The sequence below is a fragment of the Jaculus jaculus genome, chromosome 12 (assembly GCF_020740685.1).
Source record: "Jaculus jaculus isolate mJacJac1 chromosome 12, mJacJac1.mat.Y.cur, whole genome shotgun sequence".
Lineage (NCBI taxonomy): Eukaryota > Metazoa > Chordata > Mammalia > Rodentia > Dipodidae > Jaculus > Jaculus jaculus.
In genome coordinates this window covers 107,909,184-107,926,372 of record NC_059113.1, presented here as the reverse complement: position 1 = coordinate 107,926,372, position 17,189 = coordinate 107,909,184, and the positions used below count along the sequence as shown (strand labels likewise).

General features: G+C 46.3%; 2 protein-coding genes across 2 annotated transcripts in view; both read left to right on the top strand.

Annotated features, from left to right (window-relative positions):
- The window catches only part of Ankub1 (ankyrin repeat and ubiquitin domain containing 1), a 29,442-nt gene extending 22,872 nt beyond the window's left edge, over positions 1-6,570 (top strand). Inside the window, exon 7 of the mRNA XM_045130641.1 lies at positions 5,535-6,570. Within this exon, the coding sequence (XP_044986576.1) occupies positions 5,535-5,718 (184 nt within the window). The 3' untranslated portion in view covers positions 5,719-6,570. The remainder of the gene's footprint in view (positions 1-5,534) is intronic.
- Positions 6,571-10,078: 3,508 nt separating this feature from the next.
- Commd2 (COMM domain containing 2) lies at positions 10,079-16,371 on the top strand. Its single transcript, XM_045131274.1, has 5 exons — positions 10,079-10,161; positions 10,271-10,348; positions 12,066-12,148; positions 13,569-13,742; positions 15,703-16,371. The coding sequence occupies exons 1-5, from the start codon at positions 10,095-10,097 to the stop codon at positions 15,898-15,900; spliced, it is 600 nt and encodes a 199-aa protein (XP_044987209.1). The 5' UTR covers positions 10,079-10,094; the 3' UTR covers positions 15,901-16,371.
- Positions 16,372-17,189: the final 818 nt, after the last annotated feature.

Here is a 17,189-nt window from a genome sequence, read left to right as displayed (position 1 = left end):
ATGCCCCGGCTTATAACCATCATTCTCAGTGAAGATTAAATATCCTGATTATGATATATCATGTCACATATTTTTTCTTTTCCTTTTTTTGTTAGTTCTTTAAATTTATTTATTTATTTATTTATTTGAGAGAGAGAGAGTGAGTGAGAATGGGCATGTCAGAGTCTCCAGCCACTGCAAACAAACTCTAGATGCATGTACCACTTTGTGCAATTGGCTTACATGGGTCCTGGGGATTTGAACTTAGGTCCTTAGGCTTTCCAGGCAAGTGCCTTAACCTCTAAGCCATCCCTCTATCCCTGTTTTTTTTGTTTTTGAGGTAGGGTCTCATTGTAGCCCAGACTGATCTGAAACTCATTCTGTATTCCCAGGCTGGCCTGGAACTCACAGTGATCCTCCTACATCTGCCTCCCAAGTGCTGGGATCAAAGGTGTGCACCACCACACTTGACTATGATATACTTTTTAATGTCTGGTTGTTTTTCTCAATATACCCCCTGTGAAATTCATTTTTGTTTTTATTTATTTGAGAGAGGGAAAGAGGGAGAGAGAGAGAATGGATGCGACAGGGCTTCCAACCAATTTAAAAAATATTTTTATTTTTATTTATTTCTTTGAGAGAGAGAGAGGCAGATAGAGAGGGAGAATGGGCACACTAGGGCCTCTAGCCACTGCAAACAAACTCCAGATGCATGCACTACCATGTGCATCTGGCTTATGTGGGTACTTGGGAATTAAATCTTAGTCCTTAGGCTTTGCAAGCAAGTGCCTTAACCACTAAGCCATCTCTTAAGCCCATCATTTATATTTTTTATAAAGTTATAATGTTAACATTTTCTTGTTATTGTTTTCAAGGTAGGGTCTCACTATAGCCCAGGCTAACCTGGAACTCACTCTGTAGTCCCAGGCTGGCCATGGCAATCCTTCTACCTCTGCCTCCCAAGTACTGGGATTAAGGCCTGTGCCTCCATGCCTGGCTCTAGAAACTTTGTTTTTAAGATTCTTGTGTGTGTGTGTGTGTGTGTGTGTGTGTGTGTGTCTTTACCGCAACTCCTAATATTTTTCTCATTTTTCTCTTCCCTCTACTCACACCCTCCATTTTCTCCCCACCTTCTTCTACTTACTTTCAGGTGCATTTTTACCAGAATCTGTTCAGTCTTCTTCTGTTGGTGGGCTGTGGGAAGAAGGGGGGCCCTAGAGTCTCATGCCTCTGCGTCCTTCTTTTGGTCTGACTCATGTCCCTCCCAGCAGTCACTGAGGCCTGGCTAAGGCAACCAGTCAACCCAGACAGATGGGCTCATCCCTAGATGACCAGTCCAGCTCATGGCCCAAAGGACATGCACAACAGCAGGGGACATCAGCTATCTGATGGTGCCACACACCAGTGCCAAGCTAGTGCCACAGGCAGGCGATGGGAAAGAACCTGATGTGAGCCTTCAGAAAACATCCCAGGGAATGGGGTGAGGGCCTCTCAAACGCCGCCCAGCACTGGGAGTTGTATGGGGGACGGCCTCTCAAACCAGAACTGCTCACAGTTAGTTCATCGGGCATCGTCTGAGAGCTCTCGCTGGACCACTTGTCATTATGAAACTCTGGATTCATGAAATTATACTTCTCAGGATTGAATCAAAGATGGTTCTGGGATGGAGAGATGGCTCAGCAGTTAAGGTGCTTGCCTGAAAAGCCTAATGACCCTGGTTTGATTCCCAAGTACCCACATAAAGCCAAATGCACAAAGTGGTGCATGCATCCAGAGTTCATTTGCAGCAACTGGGGGCCCTGGCACACCCATTCTCCCTGTCTGTTTTCTCTCTATCTCTCTCTACTTGAAAATAAATAAACATTTCTTTAAAAAAAAAAGATTGTTCTAAACCAGGCATGGTGGAGCACACCTTTAACCCCAGCACTCAGGAGGCAGAGGTAGGTGGATTGCCATGAGTTTGAGGCCACCCTGAGACAACAGAGTGAATTCCAGGTCAGCCTGGATTACAGAGCAAGACCCTACCTTGAAAAATCAAACACAAAAAACAAACACACAAAGACAGGTCTGCCCCAGTTAACACAGTCCAGGTGCTAAAGGGAACCTGGCTTGATGAGGTCATGTGGCTTCTGTAGACATGACAGTGACTGTGGTCAGAGGCCCACGTCTTACTCTTCCACCTAGAAAACAGCCTGGGCTAAACACAGGTCAGCTGATAACTCTGGCATGTGTCTGGAAGCCTCCTCCTCCTACTCCTCCTCCTCTTCCTCCTCCTTCTTCTTCTTCTTCTTCTTTTTTTGTTTTGTTTTGTTTTGTTTTTTGAGGTAGGGTCTCGCTCTAGCCCAGGCTGACCTGGAATTCACTATGGAGTCTCAGGGTGGCCTCGAACTCACGGCTATCCTCCTTCCTCTGCCTCCCGAGTGCTGGGATTAAAGGCGTGCACCACCACGCCCAGCAGCCTTCTTCACTGCGTATCACCTGCCTCTAATGAGGTTCATGAGCTGAAGCGCAGGTTAATGAGGCTCCAGTGGGGAGATGGGTCCAGAAGGCTGAGCGTAGACTGAGGACAGACAGGAATGGCAACGCTCCTCGACGGGCTGCGCTCCACAGGAAAGAGGAACCCTCTGCTCTATTTTTATTCTCGTTTAGAAAAGGAACACTGTGTGTGTTTGTTCACTTCTGTATCTCCAGCACATTGAACTGTGTCTGACATGCCGGAAGTACTCCACAAGTGGGTTGATGAATAAATGCAAAAAAGCCAGCATTCGGGCTGGAGAGATGGCCTAGCAGTTAAGCGCTTGCCTGTGAAGCCTAAGGACCCCAGTTCGAGGCTTGATTCCCCAGGACCCACGTTAGCCAGATGCAGAAGGGGACACACACATCTGGAGTTCGTTTGCAGTGGCTGGAGACCGTGGTGTGCCCATTCTTTCTCTCTCTTTCTCTCTCTCTGTCACTTTCAAACAAATAAATAAAAATAAACCAAAATTAAAAAAAAAAAAAGCCAGCATTCAGGTACCAGGCGAAGAAGCAGGATGGACTCTGAACATCGTATTACTTATTTACATGTATTTATTTACTTGAGAGCGAGACAGAGGCAGAGAGTGTGTGAGCATGGACACACCAGGGCCTCCTGCCAGATGCTGCACCAGTTTGTGCATCTAGCTTTATGTGGGTACTGGGGATTGAATCTGGACCCTCAGGCTTTGCAAGCAAGTGCCTTTAATTGCCGAGCTATCTCTCTAGCCTCAGAAGTACTATTTTAAAACTTCTTAAACTGCTAATTTTTATATTTTAGTTTTATTTATTTATGAGAGAGAGAGAGATTGAGAATGGGCACACCAGGGCCTGTAGCACTGCAAACGAACTCCAGATGCATGTGCCACCATGCGCATCTGGCTTGCATAGATTCTGGGGAGCCGAACCTGGGTCCTTATGCTGTGCAGGCAAACATGTTAACCACTAAGTCATCTCTCCAGCCTCCTAAATACTTTTGACCTAGATCCATGTCTGTCAAATTCAAATTATTTATGCAAGTTTGCTTTAAAAAAAAAAACTCACAGAACTTTGCAACACAAGAGGGTTAGTATGAAGGAAAGGACTCTGGTAGAGGTGGTGACATGGTCGAAGGCACTGTTTTGTGAAGGGCCAGGCACAAAACTGAGTTTTCAGGAAAACGGGTGGATTTGCAACAAGCACCCTTGAGGCTGGGAGAGGCTGGCTGGAGACGAGATGCTAAGACAGATGGCATCTCCTATGGCCGGGCGACTTTGCTGTGTGCTCTCCTCTCCACTGGGCAGCAAGTTAAGTAAGAACATCACAGAGAGTGTTTTCTATAAGGTAAACCACAAAATAAGTTCTGTGGAAGACAAATCTTGCTGAAATGTGTGAAAAGGGAGGTATGAAACAGCCAGAACTCAAGCAAAAGAAGACAAGAGTATAAGAGTTGGGGCTGGAGAGATGGCTTAGTGGTTAAGGCGTTTGCCTGCAAAGCCAAAGGACCCCAGTTCAATTCCCCAGGACCCACATAAGCCAGATGCACAAGGGTGCACGTGTCTGAAGTTCGGTTGCAGTGGCTGGAGGCCCTGGCATGCCCATTCTCTCTCTTCCTCTCTCTGCCTCTTTCTCTCTCGCTTACTCTGTCTCTCAAATAAATAAATAAAAATAAAGTGGTTTTTTTTTTTTTTTTAAGAGTTGGGTCTGGAGACATGACTCAGTTCAGGCACTTACCTACAAAGCCTAAGAACCCAAGTTCAACTCCACAGTACCCATGTAAAGCTAAAATCACTAGATTTTCAGTGGCTAGAGGCCCTGGTGTGTCCATTCTCCCTATCTAGCAATCAGTCTATCTACCTATATCTGTCTGTCTGCCTCTCTCTCAAAAAAAAAAAAAAATAAGTAAAACATTTAAGGATGAAAAGTAGTAAAGAAGAAAGGGAGGCTGGGTGTGGTGGCTCACACCTCAATCCCTGCACTCAGGAGGCTGAGGTAGGAGGACCACAGTGAGTTCGAGGCCACCCTGAGACTACAGAGTGAATTCCAGGTCAGCTTGAGCCAGAGTGAGACCCTACCTCAAAAAGCACTAAAACAAACAAATAAAAACCACTACTGTTGGCTGGGGGATGACTCTGCAGTTAGTTTACAAGCCTGCAGGACGTCTGGCCCAGGAAGGACGTGTTGCACAGGGCCACCTGGAAGATACAGATAGAGAAGTTTCAACCCTGAAATCCTACGTGACAGGGGGAGGCTTTTGATTTCTAACCGTACGTTCCACATGTTTAGTCTTTCCTTGGGAAGATCCATTACCATTGCATCACAAGGAACTGGGTTTAGAAAGACTGTCATTTGTATCTTACATCCTATCTACTAAGCGAGGCACACAGTGGACTGGAGAGCTGGCTCAGCAGCTAAGCACTTGCCTGCAAAGCTTAGGGACCCATGGTTCGATTTCCCAGTGTTGCTACAGTCAGGTCGCAGTGCTGGCAAAAATCACAGACCAAGAGCAGCTTGTGGGAGGAAGGGTTTGCTCTGGCTTACAGACTAGAAGGGGAAGTTCCACGAAGGCAAGGAAAAATGATACCATGAGCAGAGAGGGTGGACATCACCTTCTTGCAAACAGCAGCAACAGGAGAGTGTGCCAAACACTGGCAAGAGGAAGCTGGCTACAACACCTGTAAGCCCACACCTAACAATCACTGCGTCCAGGAGGCTCTAATTCCCAAACTGCCATCAGCTGAGGACATGGCATGCCGAACACCTAAATTTATGGGGAACACCTGAATCAAACCACCACCCATGTAAAGTCATATACACAAGGTGACACATACACCTGGAGTTTTGTTTTTTCTTGGGGGGGGGGGGGCAGGGGCTAGAGGCCCTGGTATGCCCATTCATTCTCTCTACCTCTTTCTCTCTCCCTCCTTCCCTCTCCCGCTCTCTTTCTCTCTCATAAATAAATAAATCAAATTTTTAAAAAATCAACATGAAGATTTTCATCCTTTGAGCAATGTATAGGCATGAAACTGAGCCTTGTAAATTATGTCTTTGTTTCCTTACAGTGCCTTTAAGGAGAAACGGTGGCTCCAACAGTTAGGAATAGCAAGAGTCTTGGCCAAAAAGAGCATTTCTACTCTGACTACTCAAGGAAGTCTGACCGCGGGTGCAAACCTTCCCAAAATTATAAAAAACCATGGCAACCCTGGTTTGGGCAAAGACCTGGTCCAACAGAACCTCCAGTTCTAATGTCAGCATCGTCCTGAACAGTGCCAGCACCGCATGCCTGCCCCGCTTCACAGCTTCCCTAGACTCCACCCTTCAGGTGAACTTGTTGTTTCTGTTTTGTTTTTCAAGGTAGCCTCTCACTGTAGCCCAGGTTGGCCTAGAACTCACTCTGTAGCCTCAGGCTGGCCTGGAACTCACAGTGATCCCCCTACCTCTCCCTCCGTAGTGCTAGGATTAAAGGCCTCTTTTTGGTAGTAGAGTCTGAGGGAGAATTCATAAATTCAGGCTAGTTGTTGTTGTGGGGGAGGGGAGCTAAGGATGGGATACAGAATGACAGAACTTTCATTGTATCTCCTACTTTGTTTTCCTGAACTCATTTTAATTCTTTAGGATTTTAAAGTCATATAAATGTCGAACACAATAAAATGAATACTTGAAATAAAATTCTGTATAAGAAGGTCCCTAGGAGAGTTACCAGTATGTAGGTCTAATCTCTGACACCTTTGTAACTTCGACTGAAACACCTTTTTATGGTAAAGCTTACAGGGAACTGTATAAATGATAAGTGTAATGTTCAGTGGGCCTAACGATCATGCATCTGTGTCAACAATACCCCATAGGCCTGCAGAATAGCCTAGAAACCCACAGAACGCTTCTTTAAGCTCCTAAACCAATATCTATATGCAGAGGAAATTGCTATTCTGATTGAAATCTCTCCACACAAGATTTCTAAAACATTTGAATTATGTAATAGTTCACCTTTTTTTTATTTTGAGAGATTTTTCTTGAGGTAGGGTCTTGCTAGCCCAGGCTGACCTGGAATTCACTATGTAGTCTCAGGCTGGCCTCAAACTCTCAGCAATCCTCCTACCTTGGTTTCCCAAGTGCTGGGATTAAAGGCATATACCACCACACCTGAACAATAGTTCACTTTTTTTTTTTTAATTTTTTTGTTGTTCATTTTTTATTTATTTATTTGAGAGCGACAGACACAGAGAGAAAGACAGATAGAGGGAGAGAGAGAGAATGGGCGTGCCAGGGCTTCCAGCCTCTGCAAACGAACTCCAGACGCGTGCGCCCCCTTGTGCATCTGGCTAACGTGGGACCTGGGGAACCGAGCCTCGAACCGGGGTCCTTAGGCTTCACAGGCAAGCGCTTAACCGCTAAGCCATCTCTCCAGCCCAATAGTTCACTTTTGAGTGAGTTATTTTTCTTGACTTAGTGTTGTGAAATTCATTTATACAGTTGCACTTTTTTTTGTTTTGTTTTTCGAGGTAGGGTCTCACTGTAGCCCAGGATGACCTGGAACTCACCAGGTAGTCTCAGGGTGGCTTCGAACTCATGATGATCCTCTGACCTCTGCCTCCCCAGTGCTGGGGTTAAAGGGGTGCGCCACCACGCCCAGCTATGTCTTGTTTTTGAGAGAAGATGTTACCATGTAATTCTGACCAGCCTGGAACTCCACACAACCCTCCTGCCTTGCCTCCCAAGTGCTAGGATTACAGGTATGAGCCTCCACACCCGCCCTAGTAGTACATGCTTTACCACTTACTGAGTTAGTAGTTAGTGTTCTAATTATGAATGCTCCATATGATCTGTTCAACTGCAATGACACTTCCACTGTCTCCACTTTTGATGTAGGAATAAAGCATGAATAAACACTACTGTAAACTCTTTTTCCGGATTTGTGTTCTTATTTGTTTTGGGTAAATACCTAGGAATGGAATTGTTCAATAACAAGGTAAATGTATACCTAATGTTCTAAGAAATTGCCCAAGAGTTCTCCAAAGTAGTTTTAAGATTTCACACTTACACCAGCAGTTTGTAAGCATTCTCTTCCACACGTCTCATGAAGCTTTGCTGTCATAGGCATTCATTTTTGATCATTCTAGGAGATTTGATTTCCTTCCTTCCTTTTTATTTTTGAAGTATTGGGGGCAAATCCAGGGCCTGGTGCATGCAAGGGAAGCAGTCTGCCACTAAGCCATGGTCACATGGATTTGCAATGGCATATCATTGGTTTTCATTTTCAATTTCCTGACGACTATGATGTTTAATACTTTCTCATGCACTTATATTACATTTGTATGTGCTCTGTTGTTAAGTATCAGTACAAGATTTTACCTCTTTTAGAGACTGATTGAGATGGGGAGGGGATATGATGGAGAATGGAGTTTCAAAGGGGAAAGTGGGGGAAGGGAGGGTATTACCATGGGATGGAGATATATATATATATATTGGTTTTTTGATTTTTTTTTGAGGTAGGGTCTCACTGTAGCCCAGGCTGACCTGGAATTCACTATGTAGTCTCAGGCTGGCCTCGAACTCACGGCGATCCTCCTACCTCTGCCTCCCAAGTGCTGGGATTAAAGGTGTGCGCCACCACGCCCGGCACCATGGGATATTTTTTACAATCATGGAAGTTGTTAATAAAACTTTGAAAAAGAAAGATTTTACCTCTTTTAAATACTGAGGGTTTGGGCCTGGCATGGTGGTGCACACCTTTAATCCCAGCACTTGGGAGGCAGAGGTAGGAGGATCACCATGGATTCAAGGTCACCCTGAGACTACATGGTGAATTCCAGGTCAGCCTAAGCTAGAATGAGACCCTACGTTAAAAAAAAAAAAAATGAGGGTTGGAGAGATTTCTTGGTGGTTAAGACACTTGCCTGCAAAGCCTAGTGGCCTATACTTCATTCCCCAGTAGCCATGCAAAGCCTGATGCACAGTGGTGTATGTACTGGAGTTCATCTGCAGCAGCTGGTGGCATGGTGTGCCCATTCCTCCACCCTCCCACTCTCTCTGCTTGCAAATGAATAAATAGATAGATACTTTTTAAAAGATGAGGTTGACACAGAGAAGAGCTGGAAAAACTTCCAATGTTCACTTCTGCCTGGGAGACTTAGATTACAGAAAGAGGTGAACTTGTGAATTGGATCTCCAACACTCCTAGATATAGAAGCTAGCAGTGATGTCTTCTTCCCTCCCTCTCCTTTTCCCTCACCAAAAGAATCATATTCCTGTAAATTAACATTCTACTTTCTCTCATCTTTGAATCAAAATAGATGAGAAGAAAGTTTGAAAAGTGACAAAATTCTCATACAGCCTCAAAAAATAAGAATAGTGACATTTATCTGGGTGTGGTGGTGCACGTTTTTAATCCCAGCACTTGGGTGGCATAGGCAGGAGGATCACTGTGAGTTGGAGGTCATCCTGGGACTACAGGGTGAGTTTCAGGTCAGCCTGGGCTACAGTGAGACCCTACCTCAAAAAAACAAAAATAAAAATAAAGTAAATAAATAAAATAAAATTGGGCTGGGGGATGGTTCAGTGGTCAAAATGTTTGTTTGCAAAGCTTGCCAGATCAGGTTCGGGTCCCCAGTACCCATGTAAAGGCAGATTCACAAAGTGGCACATGGAGTCTGTAGTTCCTTTGCATTGGTAAGAGGCCCTGGTGCGCCCAAATTCCCACATCTCTGTCCTTGCAAATAAATGAATGAAAAGATGAGTAAAACCAGTGACATTGATCTGAATCCTGAAAGTATGTGTCATTTCTCATCACAAAGATCTTTATCTCAATATAGACAACTCAAATCTTGTTTCAGAGATTGGAGATACTGTTCAGTAGCATAGAACTTATTTAGCATATGTGAAGTCCTGGGTTTAATCCTTAACACCAAAAAAACCCAAACGTTGTTGTTGTGGTTGCTATTACTAGATTTTGCTAGGTAGGGTCTCGCTCTAGCCCAAGCTGTCCTGGAATTCACTATGTAGTCTCAGGGTGGCCTCGAACTTTCAAGCCCGATGCCCGGCTGCAAACATTACTTTTTCTCTAGATTACAAGCCTTCAGCGTTCAGCCTGCTGCACCGAAGGCAGATGGGCAAGGGATCTAAGAGCCTCCTCCCAGTTTCAACACATACATCTTCTGATCCTTCTTTCTTCATTTGTGCAAAGGAGGCCATGGCTATTGGAACTATTAAATGGAATCAATAGCATGAGAACAGTTGTGTGCCAGCTAATGCCCGAAGCTTCGGTTGCTTAACTTGTCTGTTCCCTTTTCTCTACGGGACATAGAAATGGCCTACGCGCAGGTTTCCTACGAACTGTAAGAACGCTCCTGTGTTTGATCAAGTGTTGCAAACACAAGCGGGCAGGTGGGGTTGCTTCTGAGCGCCCCACTCCGCACGTGTAGCGCTGCGCTCTCTCCCCGCGGGCAGCACGGTTGATCCCCGCGGGCTCCGCCGCACAGCGCACCCCCGCGCCCGCAGCGCCGCAGCCGTGGGCCGCGGGCCGGGCCGCCACAGCCCGGAACCCAAAGCTCGGGCTGTGAGGCGGCGCCGGACGCTTCTCCTCGGGGACGCGAGCGCCGGAAGGGGCGGGGCCGCGGGCGGGGAGGATGCTGCTGGAGCTGTCGGAGGAGCACCGGGGGCACCTGGCCTTCCTGCCGCGCGTGGACGCCGCGGGTGAGGGCGCGGCCGGGCGGCCGGGGGGCCGGCGGGCGCGGGCGGGCGGCCGGGCGGGCCGGGGGCCGGCGGGGAGCCCGCGCTCACGCCCTCCTCGCTTGCGTTGCAGTGGTCGTGGAGTTTGGGCGGATCGCCGTGGAGTTCCTGAGGCGGGGATCGAACCCCAAGATCTACGAAAGCGCAGCCAGTAAGAAAGGGAGTTCGGGGCTGGAGGGATGGCTCAGTGGTTAAGGCACTTGCCTGAGCCGCCAAAGGACCCAGATTCCCCAGGACCCACTAGGGGCGCATGGGTCCGGAGTTCCTTTGCAGTGGCTGAAGGCCCTGGCACACCCATTCTTTCTCTCTGACTCTCTGTCTCAAATAAATTAATAAATATTTTTTAAAAATTTTTCAAAAAGTGGTGGAGAAGCCAGGCGTGGTGGCACACGCCTTTAATCCCAGCACTCGGGAGACAGAGGTAGGAGGATCGCCGTGAGTTCACTATGTAGTCACAGGCTGGCCTCAAACAGCAATCCTACCTCTATCTCCTGAATGCTGGAACTAAAGGGATGTGCCACCATGCCTGCCAAAAATGTTTTTCTTTTTCTGTTTTTTTTTTTCTTTTGTTTTTAAGGTAGGGTCTCACTGTAGCCCACTGCAACCTGGAAACCACTATATAGTCCAGGCTGGCCTCAAATTCACAGTGTTCCTCCAACCTCTGCCTCCCGAGTGTTGGAATTAAAGGCGTGCACCACCGTGCCCGCCAAAAATATTTCTTTAAAAAAGGAGCAGACAGCCCTGAAACATCTCTATCATACCTTCCAAGGCTCAGGGTCTGTTGCGGAAGAGGTGGCAGAAACAATGTAAGAGCCAAAGGAAGGGTAGGACTAGACATAAAATGGCCTGGATATCCATGACCTCACAGCGCCTGACACTACCTACACGAGACCATCATAAGAAGAGGAAAAGAGCATGACATCAAAATAAAAGAGAGACTGAGAGGGGGAGGTGATATGATGGAGAGTGGAGTTTCTAAGGGGAAAGTGGGGAGAGGGAATTACTATAGGATATTGTCTAAAATTATGGAAGTTGTCAGTAAAAATATAATAAAATTTTTAAGAAGGAATTGAGCCAGGCGTGGTGGCACACGCCTTTAATCCCAGCACTCATGAGGCAGAGGTAGGAGGATCGCTGAGAGTTCCTGGCCACCCTGAGACTCCATAGTGAAGTCCAGGTCAGCCTGAGCTAGAGTGAGACCCTCCCTCGAAAAACAAAACAAAACAAACGGAGCCAAATGAGAACAGGCAGCCCAGCCCAACTGTTAGTGGTCCTCTTTGAAAACATGGGATGGGCCTGGAGAGATGGCTTAGTGGTTAAAGTGCTGCCTGCATGCAATGCCTAAGGACAAGTTCGACTCCCCAGAACCCCCATAAGCCAGATGCATATACTGGTGTAATGTGTCTGGAGTTCGTTAACTATGGCTAGAGGCCCTGGCATGCCCCTTCTCGCTCACTGTCTCTTGTCTAATAAATAAATAATAAAGAAACAGTGGAATAATGTTAAGTTTGCTTGTTTGTTTTGTTTTGAGGTAGAGTCTCGCTGTAGCCCAGGCTGACCTTGAACTTAGTGATCCTCCTACCTGTGCCTCCTGAGTGTTGGGATTAAAGACATACACCACTGCCGGCCGTGGTGGCGCCCGCCTTTAACCCCAGCACTTGGGAGGCAGAGGTAGGAGGATCACCATAAGTTCAGGGCCGCCCTCAGACTAGTAAATTCCAGGTCAGCCTGAGCTAGAGTGAGACACTACCATGAAACTCCCCCTCCCCCCCCCAAAAAAACAGTCATACACCACCATTCCTGCCAAAGAGGACTTTGAACAAAAGAATACATTTCACACAATGATTTGTTCCCTTTTTCTTTCTTAGGAAAACTCAGTGTGAGTAGTGACACGATCCAGCATGGTGTGGAAGGACTGACATACCTCCTCGCTGAGAGCTCGAAGCTCATGGTAAGTAAGGGCTGCTGACAGCTTCTGTAGTACCTGGATCCTCAAAAAAGAAGAGCTGGAGAGATGGCTTAGCTGTTAAAGTGCTTGCCTGCAAAACCTAAGGACCCAGGTTCGATTCTCCAGGACCCACATAAGCCAGATGCGTAAGTTGGCACATGTCTAGAGTTCATTTGCAGTGGCTGGATGCCCTGACGCACCCATTCTTTCCCTCTCTCTGTCTTTCTCTCTCTCTCTCAAATAAGCAAATAAATAAAAGTAAATATTTTAAAAAGAAAAACATGCCAGGCTCTTCTAAGGAAAGCTAAATTTAAGCCCGATGTGGTGGTGCATGCCTTTAATCCCAGGACTAGGGAGGCAAAGGTAGGAGGAACACTGAGTTCAAAGCCAGCCTGAGATGACAAAAAAGAAAAGAAGAAGAAAGAAAAGAAAAAGATATAGTTACAGCTAGGGTTGAAGAAATGGTACATTGGTTAAAGGCACTTGCTTATAAGCCTGCCGACCTGGGTTCAGTTCTCCAGCATCAATCTAAAGCCAGATGCAAATAATGGCACATGTATCTCCCATGTCTGGCTTTCATTTGCAAGCAAGAGACCTTGGCATATGGTGCCACATGCATAGGAATAAAAGTACAGATGTTACTACGCATCTTAGTTGTGTTAGGCACCTGTGTGTTAATAATGTTACTGAGTCCTAAGAGAATTTGTGAAGACTCACCTAAGTGATGAATACCCAAATGATAACCATCTCATCATCAGCTGATAGGAAAACCTCTTGCTAGGATTAATGATGTTTGTCTCTGATTCTGCATGTTTTAAAATCATGTGACGTGTGTGTCACCTAAGAGAGAGAAGAAGCAAAACAGCTTGTTATCTGCATATTAGCAATACATGCTTGAAAAGTCAGCAACAAAACTGGGCATCTTGGCTGGGCATGGTGGTACATGCCTTGAATCTCAGCACTCAGGAGGCAGAGGTAGGAGGATCACTAGAGACTACATAGTGAATCCCAGGTCATTCTGGGCTATAGCGGGACCCATACCCATCCCCTAAATTTTGGAATGGCACATGATGATTGTCTTTAAGGCATGTTACAGACAATTAGGGGATATAATATACTTTTTTATATATTTTATTTAGTTAAGAAAGAGAGAGATAGAGGCAGAGAACAAGAGAGAATGGGCATGTCAGGGCCTCCAGTCACTGCAAATGAATTTCCAGACACATGCTCCCCCTTGTGCATCTGGCTAACGTGGGTCCTTGGGAAACAAATCTGGGCCCTTTGGCTTTGCAGTCAAATGCCTTAACCACTAAGCCATCTCTCCAGCCCCTATATATACATACCTTTTGTGACTAATAAGTATCTTAGCATTTACTAAGCAAAGATAAGTCTTGATGTTCTGTTAAACTCCATTTTCGTTCAGATTTCTGAGCTGGATTTCCAAGAGTCTATTTCTGCTCTGGGGTTCTCTGAAGAACTGAACAACTTGTTACTTCAGCTTTATTCCGACAACAGAAAGGAGATCAGAGCAATTCTGAGTGAGTTAGCACCAGAGCTTCCCAGTTACCACAACCTCGAATGGCGACTAGATGTGCAGGTATGGCTCTTTTGTTTGTGCTTTTGCAACCTGACATTGAATATAAGAACTACGTAAAGCTTGGGATCTACTTACCTGATTACTTTTGCCTGAGAGGCATTCTCATGTCTCCTGTCGATGATTGCTTCTTCCCTTCTTTCCAAAGGTAACCGGCATCTTGACTTCTCACAACAGGCTTTTACATCTTTTTCATCTGTGTGCAGTGATGGGGGCTGGACATAGGACAGTGTGGTAGGGCACCATGGCTTGGGTGAGGCCCTGGGGTCAATCCCCAGCATCAAAAACCATAAACAGAAAGACCAGCAAACCTTTTATTGTGTCTGGCTGCTTTTGCAAAACATTTTTGTGAGATTTACGGTTTTTGTTTTTAAATATATTTGATGTGTGTATGTGTGGCGTGGTGCCCTATATGGTGGTACCGTTGTCTGCAGTGGGGTGCTTCTTGCTGTGGGTGGCTAAAGTAGAACAGCCCACTCCATGTCTTCCACCTGGTCTTGTTTTGAGCTGGTCTCTGCTGATTCCAGAGCTCGCAGGGCTCCAGTGATTCTCGTCTCGCTCCCAGGGGCTGGGCTTGCAGTCCTGACCAGCTATGATGTAGGATCTGGAGATCTCAGTGTTACCCAGGCTGGTCTCAGGCTCCTGGGCTTGTGATCCTTCTGCCTCCGCATCTCAGCTTGTAGTAATGGGATGAGAACTGTGTGCTGCCGTGGCTCTTTTATTTAAGTGTCTTTAAAGATGCAAAAATGGCCTGGAGAGATGGCTTAGCAGTTAAGGCACATATCTGCGAAGCCTAAAGATTTAGGTTCAATTCTCCAGGTCCCACATAAGCCAGATCCACTAGGTGGCACATGTGTCTGGAGTACATTTGCAGTGGCTAGAGGTCCTGGCACACCCATTCATCCTCTATCTCTCTCTCCTTCTCTCTCTCATTCTCTTTCTCTAATAAATAAATAATTTTTAAAAAAATAGCAAAAATGTGAATCTTGCCAGATGTGGTGCACACGTTTAATCCCAGCACTCAGGAGGCAGAGGTAGGAGGAATGTCCTGAGTTCAAGACCACCCTGAGACGACAGAGTGAGTTCCCAGGTTGAAAGTTAATACCTACTTGAAATCTCCTCAGGTTGGCTTCCTGTCCTTTCTCTGCTCCTCTGAACGCGCTCTGACCCCTCCTGCCTTCTCGCAGAGCAGGGCCTGCCGCCCCGCCCCGTGCTGCCTGCCAGCTCGGCTTCTTCCGGCTCCTTGGGAAGCACGGTGCTCTCTAGACCACACTGGTGCCCTGGGGCTGAGTGCTGCTGCCTCATATTAGTCCTTCTTAACAGCCAAGATTTTATCTATATATGCCTTGAAATTTTTACTTAGATCTTCTGAAATTCTTTTCTTAGGTGTTTTGGGTCTTTTTTCTTATTGTATCAGAGGAGTTATATACTTGACCACTAATTTTTTTAGTTATATGAATAATGCAAAATACCTTTTTCTTTTTAAGGGTCTGTCCTCTCTCCATCTTAAGGTACCCTTTGAAGAAAATGTAGTAATGTTCATGTGGTTAATCGGTTTGCTTTGTGGTGTGTGCTTCACTGTATCATGTTTAGGGACTCTTTCCATACCATAAAGTATCATTTGTAGTCTCAGTTTTTCGGTTTTTTATAAAAATCTTTTTGTTTTTCTTTTAGTTTTTGGTTCGGGGGGAGGGGTTGTTTGTTTGCTTTTGTTTTTTGGGGCAAGGTCTCCGTCTAGTCCAGCCTGTCCCAGAACCTCTTTAGTCTCACGGTGGCCTCAAACTCACGACACCCCCTTACTTCTGCCTCCCGGGTGCTGGGATGGACGGAGGCCCGGCCGCAGCTTACTTTGCACTTCGCAGCCCGTGACTCCTCTTAGCTGTGCCTTTCTCATGGTGGGAGGAGAGTGAATGTGCAGGCTGTGGCGAGATTACACATGGTTCTGTGCTCTTCCCCCTCGAAGCTTGCCAGCAGAAGTCTCCGGCAGCAGGTCAGACCGTCCGTGACAATGAAGCTGCACCTGACGCAGCACGGCGACCGCGACACCAGAGTCCTGCAGACAGACCCGGCCACCTTGCTGCACCTGGCGCAGCAGCTCGAGCGGGCGTTGGACGAGATGAAGACCAGCCACTGTGGAAGAGTAGTCCGCAACATCAAGTAGTGCCACCGGGGCGCCCTGCTCCCTCTGACGGGATGACGCACATCTTAATTTGATTGCTTTGGTTACTTGAGGCAGCGTCTCACTAGCCAGGCTGACCAAGGCAGGCTTCAGATTCAAGGAGATCCTCCTTCCTCTGCCTCCCAAGTGCTGGGGTTAGAGTCCTTTGCCATGACGCCCAGCCGCAAGTTTGATTTCTTATTAATTGAGGGTGTTCATCTAGAATCCACGGAATTTCTTTTCCTAAACAGGATACTGAAGTCGGACTGGAAGCTACTGTAAAGTTCCTTTCTTGGTGCTAAACGTGGTCAGCTTCTTGAGAGATTAAAATGCATCTTAAATGTGCAAATGGGATTCAATCAACTAACATGAATCTGCATATCTGAATATTCTCCTAGTTTGGGTATTTTTGGTATGCTTTATTATTTTCTTTCATGATCAAAATTTGAAAATAAAATTGACAATGCAACACTATTGCTATTTGGAATATTTCTAGACATTTCAATATTTCTTGACTTTTGAAAGCACCCTACAATGTTAATAGCCACGGAATAATTTAAAGTACAGAGGATCTGTGTAGCAGCCCATGTACGTGGATCTGGGCAGCGTGTGTCCTTGGTGTGTGGAGGCACGTGGCGCTCACTGCACTGCTGGAGGAGCGCGCCCTTGTGAGGCGTCACAGAGCTGGGCCAGCGCCAGCCCACCCCTGGGCGGCCAAGGAGCTGCTGTTTGCATTATACAGCGTGCACAGGAGCAGTATGATCACGTCTTCATGCTCTGAATATGAACTAGTCCATTTTTGTAATTTTGCTTAAATAAAGTATAAAAATAGGAAGGGCTTTTACTGCATTATCAGCAAATATCTCTCCTTCCTTGAAAACTTGATTCTTTTCTTTTTTTGAGGCAGGGACTCAGTAGAGACCAGGCTGACCTGAAGCTCAGTGTACCCCAGGCTGGCCTTAAAAGTGTTGGACTCAAAGGCGTGCACCATCATACCCATCTTATTTTCTTCATATATAGTTTCTTCATTTATTTGCAAGCAAAGAGAGAGTATGTGCATGCCAGGGTGCAAACAAACTCCAGGCACATGTGTGGCTTATGTGGGAACTGGGGAATTGAACTCAGGTCATTAGACTTTGGCAGGCAAGCACCTTAGCCTCTGAGCCATCTCTGCAGCCCTCATTTTCTTTTTAAGTAGATAACTAAGCTATTTTCCTGAGAAATTCGGGTGCTGATGTTTTTAGATCAGCTTCAGAGAGAACCATGAAACTGTGGTAGATTAGGGAAGGGCA